General features: G+C 36.4%; 1 protein-coding gene across 2 annotated transcripts; it reads left to right on the forward strand.

Annotated features, from left to right (window-relative positions):
* The first annotated feature begins 7,180 nt into the window (after positions 1-7,180).
* LOC114513757 (C-type lectin domain family 6 member A-like) lies at positions 7,181-25,587 on the forward strand. Of its 2 annotated transcripts, none has more exons than XM_036019410.1 (6): positions 7,181-7,287; positions 8,087-8,179; positions 9,676-9,774; positions 14,147-14,298; positions 23,154-23,269; positions 24,345-25,587. In XM_036019410.1, the coding sequence occupies exons 1-6, from the start codon at positions 7,275-7,277 to the stop codon at positions 24,487-24,489; spliced, it is 618 nt and encodes a 205-aa protein (XP_035875303.1). In that variant the 5' UTR covers positions 7,181-7,274; the 3' UTR covers positions 24,490-25,587. The 2 variants fall into 2 exon arrangements, with proteins under 2 accessions (XP_035875303.1, XP_035875302.1); XM_036019409.1 differs by lacking the exon at positions 7,181-7,287 and adding an exon at positions 7,384-7,583.
* The last annotated feature ends 477 nt before the right edge of the window (positions 25,588-26,064 follow it).

The raw sequence follows: 26,064 nt of genomic DNA on the forward strand, positions 1-26,064 counted from the left end.
AACAAGACAAGGCTGTCCACTTTCACCACTTCTATTCAATATAGTACTGGAAGTTTTAGCCACAGCAATCAGACAAGAAAAAGAAATAAAAGGCATTCAAATTGGAAAGGAGGAAACAAAACTGTCACTGTTTGCAGATGACATGATAGTATACATACAAAATCCTATAGACTCTACCAAAAAACTGCTTGACCTAATAAATGAATTTGGCAAAACAGCGAGATACAAAGTCAATATCCAGAAATCAAAGGCATTTCTGTACACCAACAATGAAACAGTAGAAACAGAGATCAAGGAAAAAATCCCATTTAAAATAGCAAAAAGAAAAATAAAATATCTAGGAATAAACCTAACCAAAGAGGTAAAAGACCTGTATTCAGAAAACTACACAACACTGAAGAAAGAAATCAAGGAAGACACAAACAAATGGAAACATATACCGTGTTCATGGACTGGAAGAATTAATATCATCAAAATGTCCATACTACCCAAAGCAATTCACACATTCAATGCAATTTCTATTAAAGTACCAATGGCATATTTCACAGACATAGAACAAACACTTTAAAAATTTATATGGAATTATAAACGACCCCAAATAGCTGCTGCAATTTTGAGAAAGAAGAGTAAAGTAGGAGGGATCACAATACCCGACACTAAACTATACTACAAGGCCATTGTAATCAAAACTGCCTGGTACTGGCATAAAAACAGGCACATAGACCAATGGAACAGAACAGAGAGCCCAGAAATAAGCCCAAGTCTCTATGGTCAATTAATATTTGACAAAGGAGGCAGCAACATAAAATGGAGTAAAAATAGCCTCTTCAACAAATGGTATTGGGACAACTGGACAGCCATGTGCAAAAAAATGAAGCTTGAGCACCAACTTACACCATATACAAAAATAAATTCAAGGTGGATAAAAGACTTAAATATAAAACGTGACACCATTAAAGTCCTAGAGGAGAACGTAGGTAGGAAAATCTCAGATATTTCACGCAGAAACTTTTTTGCTAACTTGTCCCCTAGAGCAAGGGACATAAAGGAAAGAATAAACAAATGGGACCTCATCAAAATTAAAAGCTTCTGCACAGCTAAAGAAAACAGTATCAAAATTAAAAGAGAACCAACTGTATGGGAAAACATATTTGCCAATGATACGTCAGACAAGGGTTTAATCTCCAAAATATATAAAGAACTTACAAGACTGCACTCTAAGAAGACAAGGAATCCAATTAAAAAATGGGCAAAGGACTTGAACAGACACTTCTCCAAGGAGGACATACAGAAAATCCAAAGACACATGAAACGATGTTCAATATCGCTAGCTATCAGAGAGATGCAAATTAAAACCACAATGATATACCACTTCACACCAGACAGAATGGCCATCATAAACAAAGCAACAAACAACAAGTGTTGGAGACGTTGTGGAGAAAAGGGGACCCTAGTGCACTGTTGGTGGGACTGCAGAGTGGTACAACCACTATGGGAAGCAGTATGGAATTTCCTCAGAAAACTAAAAATGGATCTGCCTTTTGACCCTGTAATTCCACTACTGGGATTCTATCCTAAGAATACTAAAACGCCAATTCAAAAGAACCTATGCATCTCAATGTTCATAGCAGCACAATTTACAATAACTAGATGCTGGAAGCAACCAAGATGCCCATCAGTAAATGAATGGATCAAAAAACTATGGTACATTTACACAATGGAATTCTATGCAGCAGAAAGAAAGAAGGAGCTCCTACCCTTTGCAACAGTGTGGATGGAGCTGGAAAACATTATGCTTAGCGAAACAAGCCAGGCAGTGAAAGACAAATACCATATGATCTCACCTTTAATAGGAACCTAAATAACAAAACAAAGAAACAAGCAAAATATAACCAAAGACACTGAAATAGAAGACAGGCTGACGGTGACCACAGGGGAGAGAAGAGGGAATTTCAGGGGACAGTGGGAAGGGTTCACAGGAACAAACTTAAAGGACACATGGTCATAAACTAAGGGGAGGGTGGTAATGGGAGGGAAGTGGGAAGGGTGGGAGGGGGGACTGGATTGGGAGTAAAAAGGAGAAAACTGTATTTGAACAATGATTAAAATAAAAAAATAAAATAAAATAAATAAAAAATAAAAAATAAAAATCTATATCTAAATAAAAAGAATGAAAAATAAAAGGCAAAAAACTGAATTAGGTAGAATACACTTGAAGAAAATGAACAAATGTTAAGGGACTATGCAAGAGGAAAAAAATAATGCAAATTCTGAAGAAGAACAAAGTGGTATTCATCTCAGCAGAGTTTGGTGTTTGCTTTCTGTTTTCTTCTGGATCTGCCCCTGGCTTTTTATCAGCTCAAGGTTCAGGGTTAGGTCACCTGACTTCTAGCAGCACTGCATGTACTACCTTCTAAAGGGGGCTTCCATTGCAATCAGGAGGGCGGGATCCTTTGGTCTCCCCTGGGAAATGCTGTTCAGTCTTCTGGGAAAATTGTGTTTGTGTTCCTCTGCCTCTGCACCACCCATCTTGGTCTATTCCAGCTTATTTCCTATAATGTATAGTTTCTGGACACCTAGCTGACCGTTTCAAGGGAGGGGCCAATCTATGTAAGAGGGTCAGCTATTCCCAGCTTGGTGCTGTTGGCAGCTGTTTGAGAGATGAGCCTAGGTGGGCCCCTGATTACCCCTTGCTGCCCTGATTTCTGATATCCCTGCCTTGCTGATCTCAGGGGAATAGGGCCCTAGGAACCAGAGTATTTTGTCTCCCTGAGAGAAGTTCAAAATGTGTCCTTTTAGAGATTCTCTTCCTGCCTTTCTTCTGCGGATATGTACTCTGTAGGCAGTTCTAGACCCTGTCCTACCTGTTCTGCCAATCCTGCAGGAGGTAGAGGCTGGGTAGTCCTTACCTTTCCAGGAGTTTATTTCTGCCAGAAAAGGGGGTTCTACCTGGCTGTAAATAATCTCAGGTACTCAACTCTTGCTCATCTAATTCCCAGCCCACTGCCCTCACAGTACATAGTCCTAAACTCTGCATTTTGTGTAGCCCCAGGCTTGCTAGTCATGCTTGGCCAGGGCCAGAAATCTCTTTGCTATGCAATTTTTCTGACCTTCTTGCCCACCTGTATTCAGTGGGAGCAGACTGTGCTTTCAGTCTTGTTCCTTTGTTGGTAAGGCAGCTGTGCACATGGTCCATGCCCAGCACTTGTCAGCTCCCCTGATAAAAAGTCTTTCTGTGGCACACCCACTGCAGTACCAAGTCACTGTCCAGCTTTCTGGCCATACCACCTCTCCAAAACCTCAGAAGTCTCTCACAGGCATGGCTGGCTGCAGCCTGTGTCAACCCAATCCAGGGGCAGATAGAGTCCTTCTCTTTCTCTGGCACTCCTCTGGTTGGTGTTTGGTGCTGCAGCTATGGATGATGAGCAGTACTCACTGTGTACAACCTCGCACAACCTCCCAAATCACTCCAGGCCCCAGTCCGTAGGCTGCCCAGTTGGGACTGGGGCTGTGTACCTCAGGAGCAGAGGGAGCCACTATGCTATAATTTCTGATCTCGCCGCATCTATAGGCACCATGCACAGGGTATTTCCCCTTCAGCTTCTCAAATCTGCTTAACATCCATTTCAAAGCGTCTTCTGTACTCCCTGGCTTAGAACTTCATATCAACTAAGATTCCATTGATTGCTCTGGCTTTTTGTTGGAAGATCAGCCAGGAATCCAAATTGGGGGCAAGAGCAAGTGGACTCAGCTTCTACCAACTTGGCCACAGTCTTGAAGATCCTCTATTTATTGATGTGTGTGTGTGTGTGTGTGTGTGTGTGTGTGTGAGAGAGAGAGAGAGAGAGAGAGAGAGAGAGAGAGAAAGAGAGAGAGAGAGACATGTGCTCCAACTGGGGATCAACTCACAAGCTAGGTCAATGCCCCGATGGGGGATTGAACCTGTAATCTTTCTGTTGTGTGGGACAACTCTTCAACCAACTGACCCACCAGCCAGGGTCAGGTTTCATTTTTTGATCCAGCTCACTATCCTGTACTTTTTAATTGGTGAATTCAGTCCATTTACATTTAGGGTGATTATTAATATATAAAGATTTCCTTTTGTCATTTTATTGTACCTTTTGTTTCGTGGTAGCTATGTATCTCTATTGTTTCTTTTCTCATGTTTATTTTTAAATCGAGTTTTCAATTACAGTTGATTCAATATTATATTAGTTTCAGATGTACAGCATACTGGTTAGACAATCATATACTTTACAATGTGCCCCCAATATTTCATTCTATTACAATATTACTAATAGTCCCTATGCCATAATTTGTATCTCTGTGACTATTTAGTAACTACAAATTTGTATTTCTACTTTCTTCACCTTTTTTCACCAAGTCCCCTAGCCTCTCTCTATTGGCAACCATCAGTTTAATCTGTCTGTTTTTCTGCCAGCACTATGCTGTTTTGATTACTATAACCTTGTAGTATAGTTTGATATTAGGTATCATGATGCCTCCAATTTTGTTCTTCTTTCTCAAGAATTCTGTGAGCATTCCAGGTCTTTATGGTTTCAGAAAACAATTTGGATTATTTGTTCTACTTCTGTGAAATTGCCATTGTTATTTTGGTAGAAATTGCATTGAATTTAGAAATTGCTTTGAGTAGTATGGACATTTCAATGATGCTAATTCTTCCTATACATTTATTTGTATTTTCTTTAATTTCTTTCTTCAGTGTCTTATAATTGTTCAAGTAGAGGTTTGTTTACCTCCTTGGTTAAATTTATTCTTAAGTATTTTTTTTTTTTTGAGGCAATTGTAAATGAGGTTGCTTTTTTAGTTTCCCTTTCTGGTAGTTCATTATTGGTATATAAAAATGCAACTGAGTTCTGGATATTTATTTTATATCCTGCTACTTTATTGAATTCATTGATCAATTCTAGTAGTTTCTTGGTGCAATCTTTAGGCTTTTCTACAAACAGTATCATGTCATCTGTAAAGAATGACAGCTTTACTTCATCCATTCCAGTTTGGGTGGCTTTTATTTTTTTCTTTTCAGATTGCTGTGGCCAGTGCTACCAGTACTATGTTGAATAAGAGTGGTGAAAGTGAATATTCTGTCTTGTTCCTGATCATAAAGGAAATACTTTTTGTTTTTCCTCACCGAGTGTGATGTTGGCTGTGGGTGTTTCATATACAGCCTTTATTATGTTAAGGTCTATACTGTTCTCAGGTCTATATGAACATTATTATGTTGATGTCTCTGTTATGAGAGAACTGTACTGTTACCTCGACTCCCACTTTGCTGAGAATTTTTATCATAAGTGGGTATTGGATTTTAACAAATATTTTTTCTGCAATGGGATTTTTATCCTTCATCTTTTCTATGTGGTCTATCATGTTAATTGATTAGTGAATATTATACCAACTTTGCATCACAGGAATAAATCTCATTTGTTTATGGTATATAACCTTCTTACTGTATTACTGAATTTAGTTTGCTAATATTTTGTTGAGGATTCTTGCATCTATGTTCATTAAGGATACGGGACTATACTTTTTTCTTTTTAGTGTCTTTATCTGGTTTTAGAATTAGGATAATACTGGTTTTATAAAATGAGGTTGGAGTCTTCCCTTCTCTTGAATCTTTTGTAACAGAGAAGGATAGATAGGTATTAGTTCTTCTTTGAATTTTTGGTAAAATTCATCTGTGAAACCATCCAGTCCAGAACTTCAGTTTGTTGGGAGTTTTTTTTTTTTATTACTACTTCAATTTTGTGGGTTGTAGTTGGTCTATTAAGATTTTCTGTTCCGTCTTGATTTAGTTTTGAAAGTTTGTATGGCATGATTCCAGGAATTTATCTATTTCTTCCAGATTGTCCAATTTGTTGGCATATTATTGATTGTACAAATACTAATTTTAAAAGAGTAGCCCAATGATGCTTTCTTAGAAGAGGATTTGGTTCAAATTGCTGATTCACAAATCATGTCCCCTTTAAAAGAGTTTGAGCCAGAAATCAAAGAGTATTTGCTTTGAATCTGTCTAATAGTATGTGATTTTTGTATTAAATCATAGCTAGTTTTTTTCTGAGTCCCTTGGAAGACTCAAATATCCTAAATTTTTGTTGCATATCTGACCCAAACCTATCCACAATTTAGCTTTTGCTCCAATTTTTAATTCTTATTATCAATTCTTATTTTATTTTATTTTATTTTATTTGATATTTTATTTTGGTGCATTGCTCCTTTCTGACTTTGCTACTACCATTCAAAGTTTTGCTTATAGCAATCTAGAAATGCATATGGAACAAAGGAATGCAAAAAAGCAAAGAGAATGGAACAGAGTTGCCAATGGTCATGATCCTTATGTGACTGGGAGAGCTTACATTGGACATGAGCAAGGAAGCAAAGAAGTTTTTAAATTGCTTTTCCTGTACCTGGCTGAGGAGAATATTTTCTTTTCCTGGAGCAACAAGTGACTTAATCCTTGGGTTGTGTTTCTTCATTTCTGAGGGGAACTGGAAACAGATGATATTTCACAGCCACTTCTTCTCCCATTAGGAAAGACCTGTTGCATTTCAAACCAACCCTAGGGTTAACTTTTTTGGTTTTTAATTCTGTCCTCAATGTCATTTCATGATTAGATACAGCTATGTTTTTAAAAAGCTTTACTGAGTTCAGTATTCATTTATCCATGGTATATCATTTTTCTTGTATTCAAGACTCTCACTTGAGAATGTGGAGATGTTTTTGATGTTAATAGAAAGGTCTATGATCTGGAGACTTTATGCTAAAAAGGATTCTCAAGCCCTTAAGTAATGACGAGGAAGTTATAAACCCTGCCGCTGATGTTATACCACTTGGAGTCTTCTCTAATCAGGGGGGTTATAAGATATCACTAACCTCTATTCAATACTGGTCTTGATGCATTAAGAATGTTTAATTACTTTTGCAGATAAGTTTCAGAACCTTCAACTTTGCAATCAAATTCCTGAACAATATCCATGGCTCTTTAAGTAATTTACTATATTAATATACTACATAAGCCATATCTAGTCAATCAGACTTTTGGTCATTCCTAAAACACTGTTTAACACATGGATTAAGCCTTACATAAAATCCAATGCAGAGATTGGCTAGGAACCACTAAATTAAAGCCTACAAGTACATTTCTTTTAAGGTATATAAAATTTTCTACTTTGCATGCCAAGGTGAATAGGAATTGGACAGAGAAATTTCATGTCAGAAACTGAACAAATAATCTGAACAATCTCATCAAACTTTTCATGAACTGTTTGGGTATATTTCTCTATTTCCTCTTTTATTTTTCCTCATACTCAAAATAGATCACTGAAACTTTAGTCTAAACATTGACTTCTTCTTTTGAAGTCTACTTTTTATTGGAAGTCTCTTAGTCTCATCAGAGTGTCCGGTTCTTTGTCTCCTGTCTCTGACTTATTTGAACAAAGCCAAGGCTCTGGGTAATATCTTCAGAGAGGGAGAGGGAGAGAGAGAGAGAGAGACGAGAGACTACTGAGCCTTCTGAACACAGGGAGCCCACATAATGGTGCAAGAAAGGCAACCTCAAGTTTCAGGTTAGCATTTATTTTCTTAATTCCAGAGGGAAAGGTAGAAGTATATGATGAGATGATGAGTTATCTGGAAAGGAGAGGTTAGACAATGGATAGATGGAAGGGATGAAGACTGGACCACCATAGCAGTCAGATGTTAGAAGAAAGTATAATTCCTCAGAGCTAGAAGTACTTGATAGAATAAGAAACCAAATATTAATACAGTAGTATGGGAAGTAGGAAACAAAAGTGATGTTTTAAAAAAGATGGAGAATCCATGGCTAATTTTTAGAAGAAAAAAGAAAGTAGAAATTACAGTTGATTGAAGATGAGATTTATCCAGATTGTTTAGGGCTTCAGAACTACTACCTGGTCATTTATTCTGGGGGATTTTCTAAGCTCTTTTCTTGTTTTAGGTTTTTAATTAATCTGAGATTCTTCATCTACCTTCTTCATTGCCCTAAGCTTCTTAGGAAATCCAACTTCCTGTTCCCTTGGTAATTGCATTTTTCTTGCCTCTCTGACAGAGAAAGCGGTATGGCGATACCAAGTCAAGCTCTGGTCTGTTGCTGTAATTTCCGTAGCACTCCTTAGTGCTTGTTTCATTGTGAGTTGTGTGGGTGAGTTCTTCACTGAGCTGCCACTCTCTTAATTTCTTTCCCTATCATGTTCCAAAGATTCCCTAAGGTATGTTCTCCTTTATGCCTTTAATATGTTAGCTGTTACTTGGAATGCTATGCTTTTCTTGATTTCCCCCATTTCTCATCCTCCTTTTATTTATTCTCCACCTCTCCCTCCTCTTTGTCCTCTTGCTCCTTCTATTTTTTCTCTTCTCCATATTTTGATAATTGGCTCTGCTTCTAGATATTGTTGACCTGATTTAATTAGTATATCCCCAATCATGACCTCATATATGGATGTATGTCAATTGCAGCCATCCTCTAAGATGCCATTTTCTACTACATAGTTCACTAGTGATCATATGTTCTCTAGTCACAAAAGCCCTCTATTGAAAATGTAACTATAATTGCTTTTACAATCATAATACCTGAGGGTAGCATCTTTTATAATTTTTGTGGGAGTTTTGTCTAATATAAGGAGAAAAAATATTCAAAAAATATATTGGAGATGTGAGGGAATACTTCTTCACTGTTCCATTTGCTTCCAAATAAATATTTTAAGTATGTTTTGTGAGAAATCACAAAGACTTTTTTCCTTCTAATCTATTTTATTCTTTATTCACTAATAAGATGATTACAAATAGTTATTAAGTAGCCTATCAGGAGTGAAAGTAACTTTGTATGTCAAATGGGCCATGTTTGAAATTCCCTTAAGATATAAATAATTCTCTTGGTCTTTACTAAAACACAAGTAATTATCACCAAAGTTAGAATCTGCTTCAGTTTCATGGTCAAGTGCAAGAAAGAAGAGAGGTCGAGAATAGTTATTTTATTAATTAAGAGGAAGCAGATATTCAGGACCCTGTAGCTCAGGCTCAGAGAAAGGTAGAATAGTTTGACAATATTGAGCTTCAGCAGTAGAGGGCCAACACAGAAATGAATGGAGAATCAATTCAGGACCCAAGAGAGAACAGGTCTTGCTCAATGTGGACACCAGTGAACATGAGAGTTAATATTTGAGACATTTAAAATCTCTCTAAATATTTAAAGACTTCCATTGTCTTCTCTTTATCACAGATAATTATCTGTAGCTACCAGCAGTTAGAAATTCTAGGAAATGTAAAAATAATCTGCATGCTTGCTTCACAATTATGAAAATTAAGAGGAAGCAGATAGCCAGTGGGTCAATAGATAACTATAGATTATTTTGTGACAGACACTGTTCTAGGTGTTTGTGATTAATTGATGTAGAAAATGATAGAATGTCTGTCATAGAATATAGAACTTACATAAATTTTCATGAGGAAAGAAGTGCAGGCTTATAAACAAACAAAAAAGTGAATACAGACAAGCAGTAACTGAACATGGTCTTTATTGAGTTTGAATGGAGGTAAATGGTGGCAATTGGAGAGAAGCCTACTGGGCACAGATTTATAGAGCATAAGGCTTTATAGCAAAAGAATGGATGGATACTAAGTCTTCTTCCTCCTCTACAGTGACTTATTTTACACACGGCAAAACTGACCAAAGGCTGTCCGCATTACATACGTATCATTCAAGTCTAACCTGCTTCAGTGAAGGGACAAGGGTGACAGGTAAGGTGTTGCAATTCTTAACCAGACTTTCTTTTTTCTCAGAGAAGTTCAGGGTTGAGTTAGTTTGGTTTGTCACATTTTCTTATGTACTATTTGCTTAGACAACGTTAAGATATCTCTAAATTTGCATGTTTATATTAGCCTCTAGATTTGCCCCAAAATAATTCCTCCTCAAGACTTTTTGAGATTGAGAAGTGCCATCAACACAGATCATGCAATTTGTTTAAGCTAACCCTGGAAATTTTTCATAAAAGTTTTGGTTCCAATTATCCTTACCTTTATCATTAGGATAAAATTTGCTTTTGTTATATCTAAGTTTCCTAGTTAATAACACTCATCTCCATTCCAAGTACCAGCTAGCTTTATTACTGGTCCATTTGAATGTTGAAACATGGCTCTGGAAGAGACTGTCCTCACTTTAAAATGTGGTGCTGGTACCTTCACATATGAAGAGTTGAGAAAGTGGAATTCAATCATGCTCTACCTTGCACTATGTCCAATGAGGAATGCCAAAGTAAGGCAAAATGCATGTTTGTAGTTGTCATAATTTATGGCCTTACTCTTTCCAACTAAGAAGTACAAAAAGACGTTAGACTCTTGGTATTTTAAGAACTAAATAATTCACTCCTCTGCTTCAATGGAAAAATGTATGAGAATAAAGAGAGGATGAAAGTTTCTATTTCTATGAGGCATTGGAATTTTTCCTTTTTTTTGGTATTTGGTAAGAATATGGTGCATGGGAATGGTGAGGAATGATTTTCTTTACTCTCTTTGACATACGTTTTTTGTTTTTTTGTTTTTGTTTTTGTCACATTGAGGCTTTTGGTTAAACTGTTGTGGAGCTGGCACTTCTGGGGGGAAAAACATAATTGCATCAATATTGTCTTCTTCCCACCATTTGGAGTCACTCCTGTAATAACAACTGTAGTTTTAAAGACCGCCTACTGGAAGCAGCAATGGGTACTTTAGTCTTTGCCTTCAGAATGCTCGGAAATGAATGAGACCGAGATGGATATTACTGAATTAACTCCACATCCACCTGGCATAAGAGACTGCAAATTTGCTCCTAAAATATATCCAAGTTGATATTATAGTCTTTCAAGTTGTTCAGTATATATAATTCAAAGTACAGATAAGCTTGCATAAAAAATTGTTTTATATAATACTATGTCAGCAAATAAAAGTGCTCAGATTTTAAGAACATCCTTTCAAATTATTATTACAATGAAAACACAAATATTTTTGTTTTGATTACAAGTAAAAAATGAACTTGAAATTCACATGTATTTTTTCCAATTTGTTTCCCACTCAGTCACTGTCAGAACATTGAGACATTTAGAAGCAAGAGTAAAGTCACAGTTTCTTCAATATGCTTGTGCTCTGCCTACATCTGTGCCCTTTGAACACTTATGCTTGTCAAATCCCCAGAAAGGTTTTGAAAAACTTGTGCCCCCTTCTACACCTTAATTTGACATCTAAAAATTTTCATCATGTAATAGAAGCAAAAGCTTTAATTTCTGGAATATTGTAATTATTAACACAAAAACAACAGCATTAGAAGTATTTAAAAAATGTATGTACTGGTATCTTAATACCATCACAAACTGTTACCCACACTCTCATTGTGCATGTATAAAAAAGAAGTAAAATGTCTATTATTTAACAGTCATGTGTCTTACACCATTCTTTTTCCTCTCAGACTAATATTCATGCAACACTTTCTCTTTTGCTAAGATATGTAAATAAGAATGTGTCTAATATTTTAATTTCCTATGAAATATAAAGCTTTAAGTGTTATAAAATTTCTTTTGGATTAACTCATTATAATACTTATCAAATACAATATTAAAAACATTGCAAATTTATTACTAATAAAACTATTGGAATCCCATCTTTTAATGACACAAATGGACCTTTTAAAAAACACAATCAGATGTACCTACTGTTGAATAATATTATTACTAGAAGGGGTAGAATTCAATATCAATTCTATTCTTATTTTTCACTTTAGCAACACAATCTAATAAATATTACTTATCTAAATAAATTCATAGAATATAAAGTGCTCTGTTAGTATGTCACCCAATTTTTTTAGTTATTTGCTAAAAAATACAGTGATCTAGTATCAAAAATTATTTGTAATAATCTATTCATTGAGAATTTGATTAGGTAATTCTTCTATTTTGTTGAATATAAAGAACAATAAATAGAATAATTTTTAAGTTTTGTTATTTCCTAGTCAATAGTCAATTGCTTTCTCAATTTTGGAGAATTACACCAAAGAAAGATTTTATAAGTCTTATCAAATGACTATTAATTACACTTCTTTTTATACTTATAAAACAACTTGATTAGCTCATTATTTAGAGCACAATTGGGAAAATATATTATTAATATCAGTAATCCTTCTGTTTGTTACAGCTTTGTATAGTTTTTCAATCTTGATTCTGGAGATTTAGCATATTCAACATATGAAAAGTGTTTGGTATGCATAACTAACAAACCCAATCCTTACCACTAAGAACAGTCAGCCAAATTAAACTTTTTAAATTAAAATATGTTAATATACACTTAAGGAGTATAATGAAAAGCAATCTTTAATAATAAATGAAATGCATAATTAAGATACATTTCTAAAAGTGGCTAATAGTAAAATGATATCAATATGGCCTATTTTATTCATATTATAATAGTATAAAATGAAGAATAATTCTATAGGTTATTCTCATTTTAATCACCACACTGTTGTCCATGTCCATGAATCCTTTTTTCTTTTAACTCAATCCCTCCACCCCCAGAGCTGTCAGCTTGCTCTCTATGAGTCTGTCGCAGTTTTGCTTGTTAGTTCAATTTGTTCATTAGATTCCACATATGAGTGAAATCATATGGTATTTGTCTTTCTCTGACTGGCTTATTTCATTTAGCATAATATTCTGCAGGTCCATCCATGGTGTTTCAAAGAGTAAAATTTTCTTCTTTTTCACAGTCAAGTATATTCCATTGTGTAAATGTACCATAGTTGTTTCATCCACTCATCTACCAATGGACACTTGGGCTGTTTCCATAACTTAGTGACTGTAAATAATGCAGCATTGAATATAGGGGTGCTTATGTTCTTTCAAATTAGTGTTTGGGCTTCTTCAGAAAAATTTTCAGAAATGGAATTGCTGGGTCATTAGGCAATTTTTAATTTTTGAGGTATCTCCATGCTGCTTTCCACAGTGACCATAACAATCAATCTGCATTCCCACTAATAATTCAAAGAGTTCCACTTTCTCCACATCCTTGCCAGCACTTGTTGTTTGTTGATTTATTGATGATACCCATTCTGACTAGGGTGAGGGGGCAGGGAATATAAGGGGGACAAATGGTAAAAATACAATAAAAATGAATTAAAAAAATATGTAACTATGTAATAATTGAAAGTAAATAAAATAGAGCTACATATGAATGAGTGTTAAAAATGTGGAATAAAAAATCAAACCAAGAATACTTTTAAAAGATTTAAAGCTCAATAAATTAAAACAACTTACTATTTAGGTGTACATATATATGTGCTAAGTTTATGTATAAACATATATAATCAAAATATGTCAGTGGGCTTATATATAGTTAGCTAGAGATTTTTAAAATTCTAGCATAGTGGTAAACTGGTGTTCCTAAGGAGAAAGGACAGGAAACTGATAATTTTTAAAACTTTTACATTCTTGGTGCTATGTAAAAATTAGTAACAGGGAACATTTATCAACTATTATTCCATGTTAAACACCCTTCAAAGTGCCTTGTACATATTATATGATTAAGTTACCCTTTGAGTTTGGTACGATTGTTATTTCCATTTTAAAGATGAAATAACTAAGGCTCAAGGGAATTATGTAATCTATTCAAAAGCACACATAAGAAATGGTGGAACCAAAATTCTAATGAAGCATAATTCTAATTCTCATAATCACCCTATGATTAATTACCATTTCCATTTAAAAACCTGAGGCTTGTGGCTTGCCCAAGATTATTAAGTAGAACTGACATTCGAGATTATTAGTCCTTTGTAACTCTGATAGAACTTGGTGCATCTAATGTAGAAGAGACATAAAGAATAAAAATATGGTAGTAGTTTTTTAGCAAAAAAAATCCAGAGAAATTTTGCAGGTAAACCTTGGTAAGTAGTGAGAACTTAATGTTAAAGAACGTTTATTTAAAAGCAACTTTATGACCTCAAATTATATAATTTAGGGAACAGTAACTACATGAATTAAGAAGCTCATCCCTAGAAAAACAAACTGAGATTCTTGAAATTTCAGATGTACAGAACTTACCTCTTTAATCTTATTTGCCTCATCTTACATTCACTCTTCTCTTTTATTCAACATAGAAAAAGTCTGGGGATGTTGCCCAAGTACTTGGAAATCTTTTGATTCCAGCTGCTACTTCATTCCTAGTGAACAGAATTTTTGGACTAAGAGTGAGCAGAACTGTGTTAAGATGGGGGCTCCTTTGGTGGTGATCAACACAATAGCAGAGCAGGTTTGTTTTCTGTATTTTTCATTCTCATTTTAAAAAATAAAATTAAATGATTTATTTAAAAACAAAATTTATCATTTTAACTGTTTTAAGTGTACAGTTCAGAGTTTATCAACTTAACTATTTTAAGTGTACATTTCATAAGTTAATTATATTCACATTGTCACAAAAAAAGATCCCTACAATATATTCATCTTACAAAACTGAAATTCTACACCTATTGAACAACTACCCATTTCCTCTTCCATCCAGTCCCTGCAACCATCCTCTACTTTTTGTTTTTCTAAGTATATATTATTGATTATGCTATTAAAGTTGTCCTAATTTTCTCCCTTTGCCTCCCTCTACCTGATACCTTCCATTCCCTCTGCCAGTCTCCCACCCTTAGTTCATATTCATGGGTCATCCAAGTTCTTTGGCTACTACTTTGCCTATACTATTCTTAACATTCCCTTGTCTATTTTGTACACACTAATTTGTACTTTTTAATCCCTGCACCTTTCCCCCCCATTCTCCCCTTCTATCACCCAAATGAAAACCCTCCAAATGATCTCCATATCTATGATTCTGTTTCTTCTCTGCTTTTCTGCTTGTTTGCTAAGTTTTGAATTTATTGCTGTTTTAACATTCATACTTTTGATCTTTTTCTTAAATAATTCTCTTTAACATTTCATATAATAATGGTTTGGTGATGATGAACTTAGCTTTACTTTGTCTGGAAAGCACTTTATCTGCCTTTCAATTCAATTTGCCAGCCCCTTCTTACCTGCAAAGCTTCTTTTGAGAAATCAGCTGACAGTCTTATGGGAACTCCTTTGTAGGTAACTCTCTGCTTTCCTCTCATTGCTTGTAAGATTCTCTCTTTATCTTTAACCCTTGGCATTTTAATTATAATGTGTCTTGGTGTGGTCCTCTTTGGGTCCAACTTGACTGGGACTCTCTGTGCTTCCTGGACTTGCATGTTTATTTCCTCCTCCAAATTAGGGAAGTTTTTTTTCATTATTTTTTCAAATAGATTTCCAATTTCTTGCTCTTTCTCTTCTCCTTCTGGAACCCCTATGATGCAAATGTTGGATCTCTTGAAGTTGTCCTAGAGGCTGCTCATATGACCCTCGTTTTTTTGGATTCTTTTTTCTTCTTGTTGTTTTGATTGGTAATTTTTTGGTTCCTTATGTTTCAATTCATTGATTTGATTCTCAGCTTCATTCACTCTACTGTTGCTTCCTTGTAAATTGTTCTTTATTTCAGTTAGTAAATTCTTCATTTCTGACTGGGTCTTTTATATGCTGTTGAGATCCTAAGTTCCTTGAGCATCCTTATAACCAGTGTTTTGAACTCTGTATCTGATAGATTGCTTATCTCCATTTTGTTTAGCTTTTTTTCTGAATTTTGATCTGATCTTTCATTTGTGCTATGTTCCTTTGTCTCCTCATTTTGGCAGCCTTCATGTGTTTGTTTCTATGTATTAGGTAGAGCTGCTTTGACTCTGTGTCTTGGTAGTGTGGACTAATGCAGTAGGTGTCCTGTAGGGTCCAATGTCACAGCCTCCCCTATTACCCAAGCTGGGTACTCAAGGTGCACCCTTCATTTGGGCTGAGTACAACCTTCTCTTGTAGTTGAGGTCTGGTTTCTGTTGGCAGATCAGTGGAAGGGATTTACCCAGGCCAGTCAGCTGCAAGGATTGGCTGTGACCAATGACCTTCAACCTCTGCCCTCCATGGAGGATCGGCAGTATAGAGACAGGGTGGTGGTGCTCTGGCATGGTCTATAGCTGTCCAATGTGTGCACTGGCCCTGGGGTTTCCTAGGTGGTATAGGCTAAAGTCAGTCCACATCTGTCTTTTGCCCAGGGCTGACCTTCCTGAGCTATAAAGCAATCTGAGATGGCTGCTGGGCTTGGAGCTCACTGAGGCCAGCTATTGATTGTTTGTTAGGATCTAGGAAGTTGTGAAGCAGCCATTTATATGGAAAAGCAACATGGGTGGGTCGGTAAATTGTGTAGGACAGAATCTCTGGGGATGTACAAGGTGGATCATACAGTGTTAATCAGGTTGACCAAATCTCAAATATGGCACTAGCCTGCTGGCTCTGTGGCTCTGTGGGTGGAGAACTCCAGAAAAGTGACAATATCCTCTGCTCTCCCCGATGCCAGACACTTCTGCCTTTCCCAGTATGCCACTGGTGCCCTTTAAGCTTCTACCCTGGCACTGGATCTCAGAGGGAGGGAGTCTGAGTAAGTGAGTGTCTGTATGGGTTCTTTAAGAGGAACTGCTTGTGGCTCCAGCAATTTCTTCCACTGACTCAATCCCCACTGGTTTTTGCAGACAGAAATCGTGGGGACTTATCTTTCTGACACTGGAAACTTGGGCTGAAAGGGCTGGTGTGGGGCTGAGCTTGCTCACTTCTGAGATATCCCTCTTGAGTTTTTATTTACCACACATGGGTGAGAGGCCAGCCTGTTCTGCATCTGCTCCCTTTTAACAGTCTCGATAGATGTGGTTTCTTTAATTCAGTCTTTGTCAGACTTCCATCCAACTCGATTTCATGCTTGTTAGACCTCCATTCAACTGCATTTCTGACATCTCCCACTCTTCTTCTTGAACTCCAATAATTCGCAAATTGGCTCTTTTGATGATATCTTATAGAGTATATAGACTTTCTTCAGTCCTTTAATTTTTTTTCTTTTTGCACCTGTGTTTGGGAAATCTCTTTTACACCTGTGTTTGGGAACTCTCAATTGATTCATCTTTGAGCTCGCTGATTCTTTCATCTTCTTGGTCAAGTCTGACTTTGAAGATTTCTATTGAATTCTTCAATTCTGTCACCGGATTCTTTGGCTCTGAAATTTATGGGTTTTTTTATGTTCCCTTATCTTTATTGAATCATTTTGTTCTTGTATTATTTTTCGGGTGTTATTGTATTGTTTTTTTTTTTTTTTTGCTTTAAATTTTCTTTACTTTTTTTTAAATATATTTTATTGATTATGCTATTACAGTTGTCCCATTTCCCCCTTCACTCCCCTCCACCCTGTGCCCCCTCTCCCACCCACATTCCCCCCCTTTAGTCCATGTCCATGTGTCATACTTATAAGTTCTTTAGCTTCTACATTTCCCATACTATTCTTGCCCTCCCCCTATCTATTTTCAACCTACATTCTATGCTACTTATTCTCTATACCTTTTCCCCCTCTCTCCTCCTCCCACCCCTACTGCTACCCCCCCCCCTTGTGCCCTCTATTTCTGTGGTTCTGTTCCTATTCTAGTTGTTTACTTAGTTTCTTTTGGTTTTGCTTTAGGTGTGGTTGTTAATAATTGTGAGTTTGCTGTCCTTTTACTATACATGTCTTTTCTTTATCTTCTTTTCTTAGATAAGTCCCCTTAGCATTTCATAAAGTAAGGGCTTGGTGATGATGAACTCCTTTAATTTGACCTTATCTGAAAAGCACTTTATCTTCTCTTCCATTCTAAATGAGAGTTTTGCTGGATAGAGCAATCTTGGATGTAGGTCCTTGTCTTTCATGACTTGGAATATTTCTTTCCAGCCCCTTCTTGCCTGTAAGGTCTCTTTTGAGAAATCAGCTGACAGTCTGATGGGAACTCCTTTGTAGGTGACTGTCCCCTTATCTCTTGCTGCTTCTAGGATTCTGTCCTTCGTTTTTACCTTGGCTAATGTAATTATGATGTGCCTTGGTGTGTTTCTTCTTGGGTCCAACTTCTTTGGGGCTCTCTGTGCTCCTTGGATTTCTTGGAAGACTGTTCCCTTTGCCAGTTTGGGGAAGTTCTCCTTTATTATTTGTTCAAATAACTTTTCCACTTGTTGGTCCTCCCCTTCTGGTACCCCTATAATTCGGATGTTGGAACGTTTAAAGGTGTCCTCGATGGTCTTTAGCTTTTCTTTGATTTTTTGAATTCTTATTTCATCATGCTCTCCTGCTTGGTTGATTCTATCTTCCTTCTGGTCCACTGTGTTGTTTTGAGACTCATATTCCTTCCTTTCACAATTGGCTCTCCTCCGTGTGTCTTCCTGCATCCCTTTTATGGTAATCTGCATTTTTTCATGTAATTTGGATCCAAAATCCACCAGTTCCGTGAGCTTCCTGATCACCAGTGTTTTGAACTGTGCATCTGATAGATTGGCTATTTCTTGGTCACTCAAAAGGATGAGTCCTGGGGGTCTGATCTGTTCTGCTGGAAACATGTCTTACGTCTTTCCCTGTCTCTCCTATTATTTTACTTATTTATTTATTGTTTCTCCGGTTTGGTCGCTCTTGTTATGGTGGGGGGCGGAGCCTTAGGTGTTCACCGGGGCTGGGCGCCTTGGTCGCTAGCTTGTGACTTTATATGTGGGGGCAGGGGCGGGAGTGGGGCAGGAGGGATCAATGGCGACCCTTCCGTTCTCCTGGAGTCAGACACTTCCCTGGGCTTCTGGGCCGTGAGCTCTGCCCTGGTCCACAATCGCTGCCCCACTGATTCCCCCAGCCGCTGCTTGCATACTCAGGGATCACCGCTGCACCGCTGCGCTCCCGAGCCCCGGCTGGCTGTCGCACCAATTTTGCGCCAAATTTCCCCCGACCTACGCGCGCCTGCGACCCGCGCCAGCCTGGCGCCCGCTCGCTCGGCTCGTCGTCCCCTACCAGTCTGGATGTACGGGTCTACTTCAACTTCTTGGCTGTCCGACTTCCATTTAGATAAATCCTCTGACAGTTCTGATATTATGACTACAAATCATTGTTGTAAATTATTGTGGTTCTGTTCTTGGTTGTGCGAAGAGGTACGGTACGTCCACCTATTCCTCCATCTTGCCGGAAGTCCCCAATTGTATTGTTTATATGTGTTCTCTAGTAGCTCCCTGAGTATCTTTAGAATAATTATTTTGAATTCTTTGTATGGTATTTCTGGATCTCCATTTCTTTCAAACCAGTTACTGGAGGTTTGTTGTATTCTTTTGATGGAGTCATTCCCGCACCCCTCCCGCCCCCCATCCCTTGTGATCCCTGTAGCTTTGCACAGGTGTCTATGCATTTGAAGAAGCAGTCGTATCTTCCAGACTTTATGAACTGACTTTGGCAAAGAAAGACTTTCACCTGTGGATGGGGGCATACTGGGATATATTGTGAATCCAGGTCTAGTGGGGCCGGACACCAAGTGTGGGGGTGGTGGTGGCTTCAGTTGATAATCTGCACACACTTGGCTGTGGGGCCCAGCTGCTGTTGTCTGTGTAGTGGCAGGGGCCAGATGCACACACACATGTAGTGGCAGGGGCCAGGACAGATAGTCACTCCCTGTACTCCCATACAGGCAAGACAGAAACCAGTCCTTCTGTCATCCTTGAAAAAAAAAGCAGAACATTGGACACATTTTTCACTCTCTTCTTTTTCTCCTGAGGGAGAGTTGTGAGTTGTAAGTTTTCTCCCAGTTGCTTTGTGCTGTACCCATTAAGTGGGAAAACTCTGGTGGATGAATGCAACAAACTTCCATTTTGCTTTGATGCAGCTCTTCTGGGGTTTACACTTGCCTTGTGTGCTGCAACCTCTTAATTGGCTTCTTGAGTGTCCATGAAAGCAATTCGGTGTGTATACTGTTGTTAAATTGGGAAAATGAAGTCCTGGGGCTTTCTAGTCTACCATCTTGCTTATGTCAGCAAAGTACATAGTTGTTTGTTTTTTCCAAGAGAGAAGAAATATTTATTTATTTTACACAGTAAAAGATGAGGTTAATATCAATTTTCTATATTTTCTGCGTCCACACTGAGAAATAAAATCCATGTGGACCTTCCATTTTCTTTGGACTGAATGAATGGAATATGTGTAGTGAAACCTGATTCCACAGAATTCTCTGTATGTAGACTTTCCAAACAAGTAATTAACAATCTCTGTTTCAAAATTTTCTTTTCTCTTATACTTAGATTCCTGAAGAAATGTTGACATTTAACCATACAGTCAACAACCAATCTGCATTGTTTGGTGAAATGAAAGCCAAATATTCTTAAGGGCAAATGAGTTCTAAAATAGAAAATAACAAATTAGCAGGTCTGATTTACAAACTGAAACATGTTAAGTGAAATATTACAAGTAGCAAAACTTACATTTTCCAGGAAAACTTTGTGAAAATTCTCTATAAAGCTCACCTTAATACTCAGAATTTCACTTTTTTTTATCTACCAGACATGCAGTTCTCAATAGATAAAATAAAAAATTTAAATTTAGTAAGACTCAATCCAACCTTTCACTTTAAATATACATATATGTTCATTGTAAAATGTTTGCTTAGTAAATGTAAACACCTCAAAAACAGTTATCTATATTTGAAGAGTGTCTGTTTTGATGGCATTAATTTGTATTCTAATAAAACAAAAGTAAAAAAAATAAAGGCCACAGAGAGTATTTTAAGTAACACCTGCAGCATTTAATAAATATTGGCCAATTTTTTTAGTATTTTTAAGGATCTATTATGAAGCATTCTGTTTTCTCTAGAGTCCTCCATAGCATATTTTTGTATACAAAACAAAGGAATAGTTCTTCAGTTGACTTCAGTTTGCACTGCAAAATTCAGAGCCCTAAAAAGAAAACTTAGAAATTGCATTTAAATTGTTTTTCTTTCTGTTATTTTCTCTTTTCTCCTTCCCCAGCCTCTAAAATAGATATCACTCATTTAAATTATTAATATACTATTTAGAAATTCCAAGGACACATACACTATGTTTCTAAAAGTATTGAATTTATTTGAAAGCATCACATCGAGTTTGAATCTCAGTAAACAAAGTCATGTTTTCTTTTCTTTTTTAAAAATTATTTTATTGTTGTTCAAGTACAGTTGTCTGCGTTTACCCCACCCACTCCCCCCACTCCAGCCCTCCCCATCTCCCTCCCCTTCTTCCACCCCCTCCCTTGGTTTTGTCCATGTGTCCTTTATAGTGGTTCCTGAAAACCATTCCCCCTTAGCTCCCATTATCCCCTCCCACCTCCCATCTGGTGACTGTCAGATTGTTCTTAATTTAATAATTATGTTTCTATTAGATGTTGGCTTTGGCAAAGAGTGCAGTCTTACAAACAAAGCTGAAGGAGGATAGGATTGAGGGTGGGGGTGGGGATGGCTGGGATGGGGGAGTGGTGGTGGGAAAATGGAAAAAACTGTATGTGAACAACAATTTTAAAAACTTTTAAAAAACCATTAATAATATATAAAATAATTTAAAGTAAAATGTGTTTTCTTTAAATAATAAAGTACTATGGCATTGAAGTACAATACATATATCTTCCTGGTAAGTGGTTTAGGCCATGATGGTCTCTAGTCCTTTTAACTGTCTTTAGAATTAGAATTTTAAGATATTTCCTCTTCTTTTTGAAACTTGTGTTATTCACTGAAATAGAGGCATAGAAAGCTTTTCTCTGCTTAGGTTAATGTATTCACACAATATATACAAAAGGTGAAACAAAGGGTCAAGTATCTGAGAGACAGTGGCATTTGAAATTACAAGTTGTTTGAAATGAAGGAAATCACTAAGATTGTTTTAGCAAAACTCCAAGGAAAACCAGTCTTGGGCAATGAGTACCAACCTATTTTATAATAGTTAATTAAAAGTCTGAGCTCTTTGCAAGAGAATACCATTTTAAACTTACCTGCCATCCCATTTCCCTACTATATGCATGCATATTTCACTGGAGCAAGAAACTTAGAAACATAATTCCATCACAGTTGTTCTGTTAAGCAAGAAACTCATCAACCAAATGTACGTTATGCTTTGTGTGTATGCGTGGGAGGTCTTCCGTTCTGATAACTGAAATGTGCAAGGAAATGAAAGATTTAGAAGGCTGGACAATCTGTGGCTCAGTGCTTAAAAATTTCATCTGCAAAAAATTGAGAATGTTAGTTACCATAGGAAATTACAATATCTGTCATGTTGTAAACATTACCTGTAACCACTTTTTAATCACAAAAACATCACATCAAAAAGGTACATACTCTAACTTACTGAAATTAGTTAGACAATTTGGGAACAAGAGACAGATTGTTTCTCTTTCACACTTTAAAATTCTTTAATATCAAGCTACAGATATGCTTAAGCTGCAATGGTAACACCAAAAGGAGTTATAGGTGTTCATTTTTTAAACTATTGAAATGTATTTAAAATGCCTAGACAGATAATAATACTATTCCATGATGAGCAGGGTACCTTTACAAACAGAAATTAATGTTGGGAAAATTTTTGTATAACATAACACCATTGGCCGAGGAGCATCTTCCCTCCCCCAGAATGTTTACTTTATGTCAAAGAATCTCAGGATAGTACACATAATCCTTCATATTCTATTTGAAATTAATTGCACCTTATGTTAATAGGAAAACAATCTAGACAGATTAAAAAGGTAGTATGGAGGCCCAGATAGAAAAATAAGACTAATAATTTTTAAAGAAATAATTGCTACAACTATAATCTAATAAGTACATTTTTATGTTTAATTTTAAAAAGTAACTTATACTTCCTAGAGAATTACTGCTTAGGAGAATAGAGGAACAAATTTGAATTTTGCTAACTCAAAATGCAATTGCACTGATAAACAGTAAGATGGAGCACATGTGAACTTACAAAATTAAAAAAAAATAGCTGAAAGCACAAAAACTGACATAGATTTAAAAATAATTCTGTATCTTGGTGAAAAAAAATAAATTCTGTTTGAGAAATTCATGGGTTATAACTCCCTCCTTCCTATAATGATGTTGTTGTTTTCAGCCCGTTCTCTTGTCCAATGAGCTGTCATGCCACCATTCTCACACCTTTTCATTTCTTTTTAGAGCTATAAGGAGCCCTTACTGAATACAACCTGGAAATTTCAGTCTATGCTTCTTTTTCTTTATGCAGAATTTCATTGTTCAGCAGCTGAATAAATCGTTGTCTTATTTTCTGGGACTCTCAGATCCACAAGGGAATGGCAAATGGCAATGGATTGATCAGACACCTTATACAGAAAATGTCAGGTGAGTACAGACTCACATTAACAAACACAGGGATTTGTTTACATAAAAATGTAGGGAAATTTTGTTGGCTAATACTGATAATGGATGATTTCAGATCCTAACAATTATTAAACTCTTACTAACTGCGTGTATTGTCAAACTTATACTTCATGAAAACTTTTTTAGTTTTCATCATTTTACTGATGAAAACTGCAATAACTTTCCTGAGGTCAGAAACTACTAAGATGAGAAGCAGGGTCTCAATTCCATGTTTAACTGCAAACATGGTGCTCTTAGTCATACAGTTTACCACCCCTAGACATATGTAGGCACTTCAAGTAAATTTTACTTCAATTAATAAGATTTAAAACATCTGTGTCAGAACTGTGTTCAATTCTAGTAGGATAATTATAAAATAATACTATTTATTTGTGAGTTTCACAAAAATCCAGAATTTATACATGGTTTCATATCATTCTCATATAATCTTATAAGCTATTTGGAGATCTCATTATGATTCCTATTTTTATAGATGAAGAACCAAGTACCTGAACAGAATAAATTATATACTTAATATCAAAATGAGCCAGCAGCTAAACCAGGTCTCTTAATTCCAAAAACAAAGTTCCACCTTGCAACCCCTTCACCCCTACCACAGATTGTGTTCCTCATAGGCAGGGTAACTTCTTATGTGCAGACTCAAGCTGTATGAGAATATAGGAATTTAGGAAGGTAATAAAAGTATACAAATAAAGGAGGCAGCCTCTTTATTATATGCTGTTAAGAAAGCAATTGTTAACAACCCAGATCAGGATAAGGACTCTTTATAGAGGAAGAAGTGGAGATCAGATTTTAAGGAAAAGGTCCAATATTACTCCAGTGCATACAAATTTTGCCAGAAGAATGTTAGAGGAGCAATTATAAAAGTTTGTGCTTACACTTGGGGTTTTTGAGGAGGGCAGAATGAGAAGAGAAGAGCAATCATTGGAGTGTTCTTTCACCCTGAACCCCCTTCTCTTCATCCTCCCACCCTATATACATTCTCATCAACCACTAAGCATTCACTGAAGTGTCTTTATCCTTTGTTTTCCTTTAGATTATGGCATCAGGATGAGCCCAATTTTTCTGCAGAGGAATGTGCTTCATTAGTTTTCTGGAATCCTAGAGGATGGGGCTGGAATGATGTTTTCTGTGATTCTAAAAGAAATTCAATATGTGAGATGAAGAAGATTTATATTTGAGTGGAACATTATTCATGGTCACATTTTAAATGGAGACCTATCATAAAATGATAATTTCCTCTTGTAATTTATGTATAATTCTTATCATAGAGTTTCATGGAAGTATCCAGATTCCTTACTCCCTTCAATCATCCTTCTTTCTGTTTTCTCTTTTCTACTAATGATAGATGGAGCTCTTCTTTCCTTGTTTTTTTTTTCTTTAATTTGTTACACATTCTTTACTTTCTTCATATTTTTTTTACAAACATTCCTTGTGCCAGAGATGGTACTATTTTGTCTTCAGAAGACTTACGAGGAGGTAGTTATTGAAAATTAAGACTGTCCTTCCACAAAATGCCATTGAGAAATTCTTTTGGTCAAACTGTGACTGCAGTCACCTGGAGGCCTGGCAACAGTGGAAGGATCTGCTTCCTAGATGTCCCATTCAAATGGCTGGCAACTTGGTACTGGCTATTGTTATAAGGACTCAGATCCTCACCATAGAGAACTCACCATAGGTTTTCTTGAGTGTTCTCACAATACGGTGGCTGTAGTAATGTCTTTTATAATCTAGCCTCAGAAATCACACACTTGGACATCTGGTGCATTCCATTGGTCACACAGACCAAACCTCATCTACTAAGAAAGGGGACTACCCAAAGGCATGAACAGCAGAAGATGAAAATCACTGAGGGCCATCTCATAGGCTGGCTACCATAACAGGATTTCTTTAAAAAGATATAAAATGTGTGTACCAAGAAGGAAAACAAAAAAATTCTTCACCAAAATTATCAACTTTCTTCATCAAAACACTATAAAAAATATAAAAAGTAGAACTGCAAGATATTTCAAATACATATAATTAACACAGTAGCAATACCAAAGCATACAAACTGGTCACAAATGAATTAGAAAGACAATAAAAAAATGGGCAAAATATTGGAAAAGCATTTCACAAAAGAGGAAATACTTAGTCCAAAAACATATTTCATAGAGATGTTCAGCCTCATTCATAATTTGAGAACTGCAAGTAAAGACCACAATAATGTCAGGCAAAAGTAAGTATGTAGTTGTTCATATGGAAAACAATACAAATATTAATAAATAATAATACAAGAATAAACTCTGTTTTGCATACTCACAACTGTAAACCTATTTTTGCCCAACCCTGTATACCATTTTATACCCGTTTTCATGGCATAAGATGGAACTGGAGAGTATTATGCTAAGTGAAATAAGCCAGGCGATGAAAGATGAATACTGCAGAATCTCACCTATAAGTGGCACCTAATCAACAAAACAAACAAAGGAGCAAAATAAAACCAGAGGGAAATAAAGAACTGACAGTGACTAGAGGGGAGAGCAGAAAAGGAATAACAGGAAAGAAGAGCAAGGGGCAAGCAAATAATAGAAGACTTATGGGCATGGACAATGGGGGGATTGACTATGGGAGTTGGGGGGTGAGGTAGGGGTGAGCAATGGGGAAAAAGGCGGGACAACTGTAACTGAACAACAATGAAAAAAACAAAAGTAATACCAAGAGTTGGAGGAGATATAGATAAATGGGGCCTCCTTTTTTTTTAGTCTTTTTTAGTT

Source organism: Phyllostomus discolor, chromosome 2 (genome assembly GCF_004126475.2).
Source record: "Phyllostomus discolor isolate MPI-MPIP mPhyDis1 chromosome 2, mPhyDis1.pri.v3, whole genome shotgun sequence".
In the NCBI taxonomy this organism is placed as follows: domain Eukaryota; kingdom Metazoa; phylum Chordata; class Mammalia; order Chiroptera; family Phyllostomidae; genus Phyllostomus; species Phyllostomus discolor.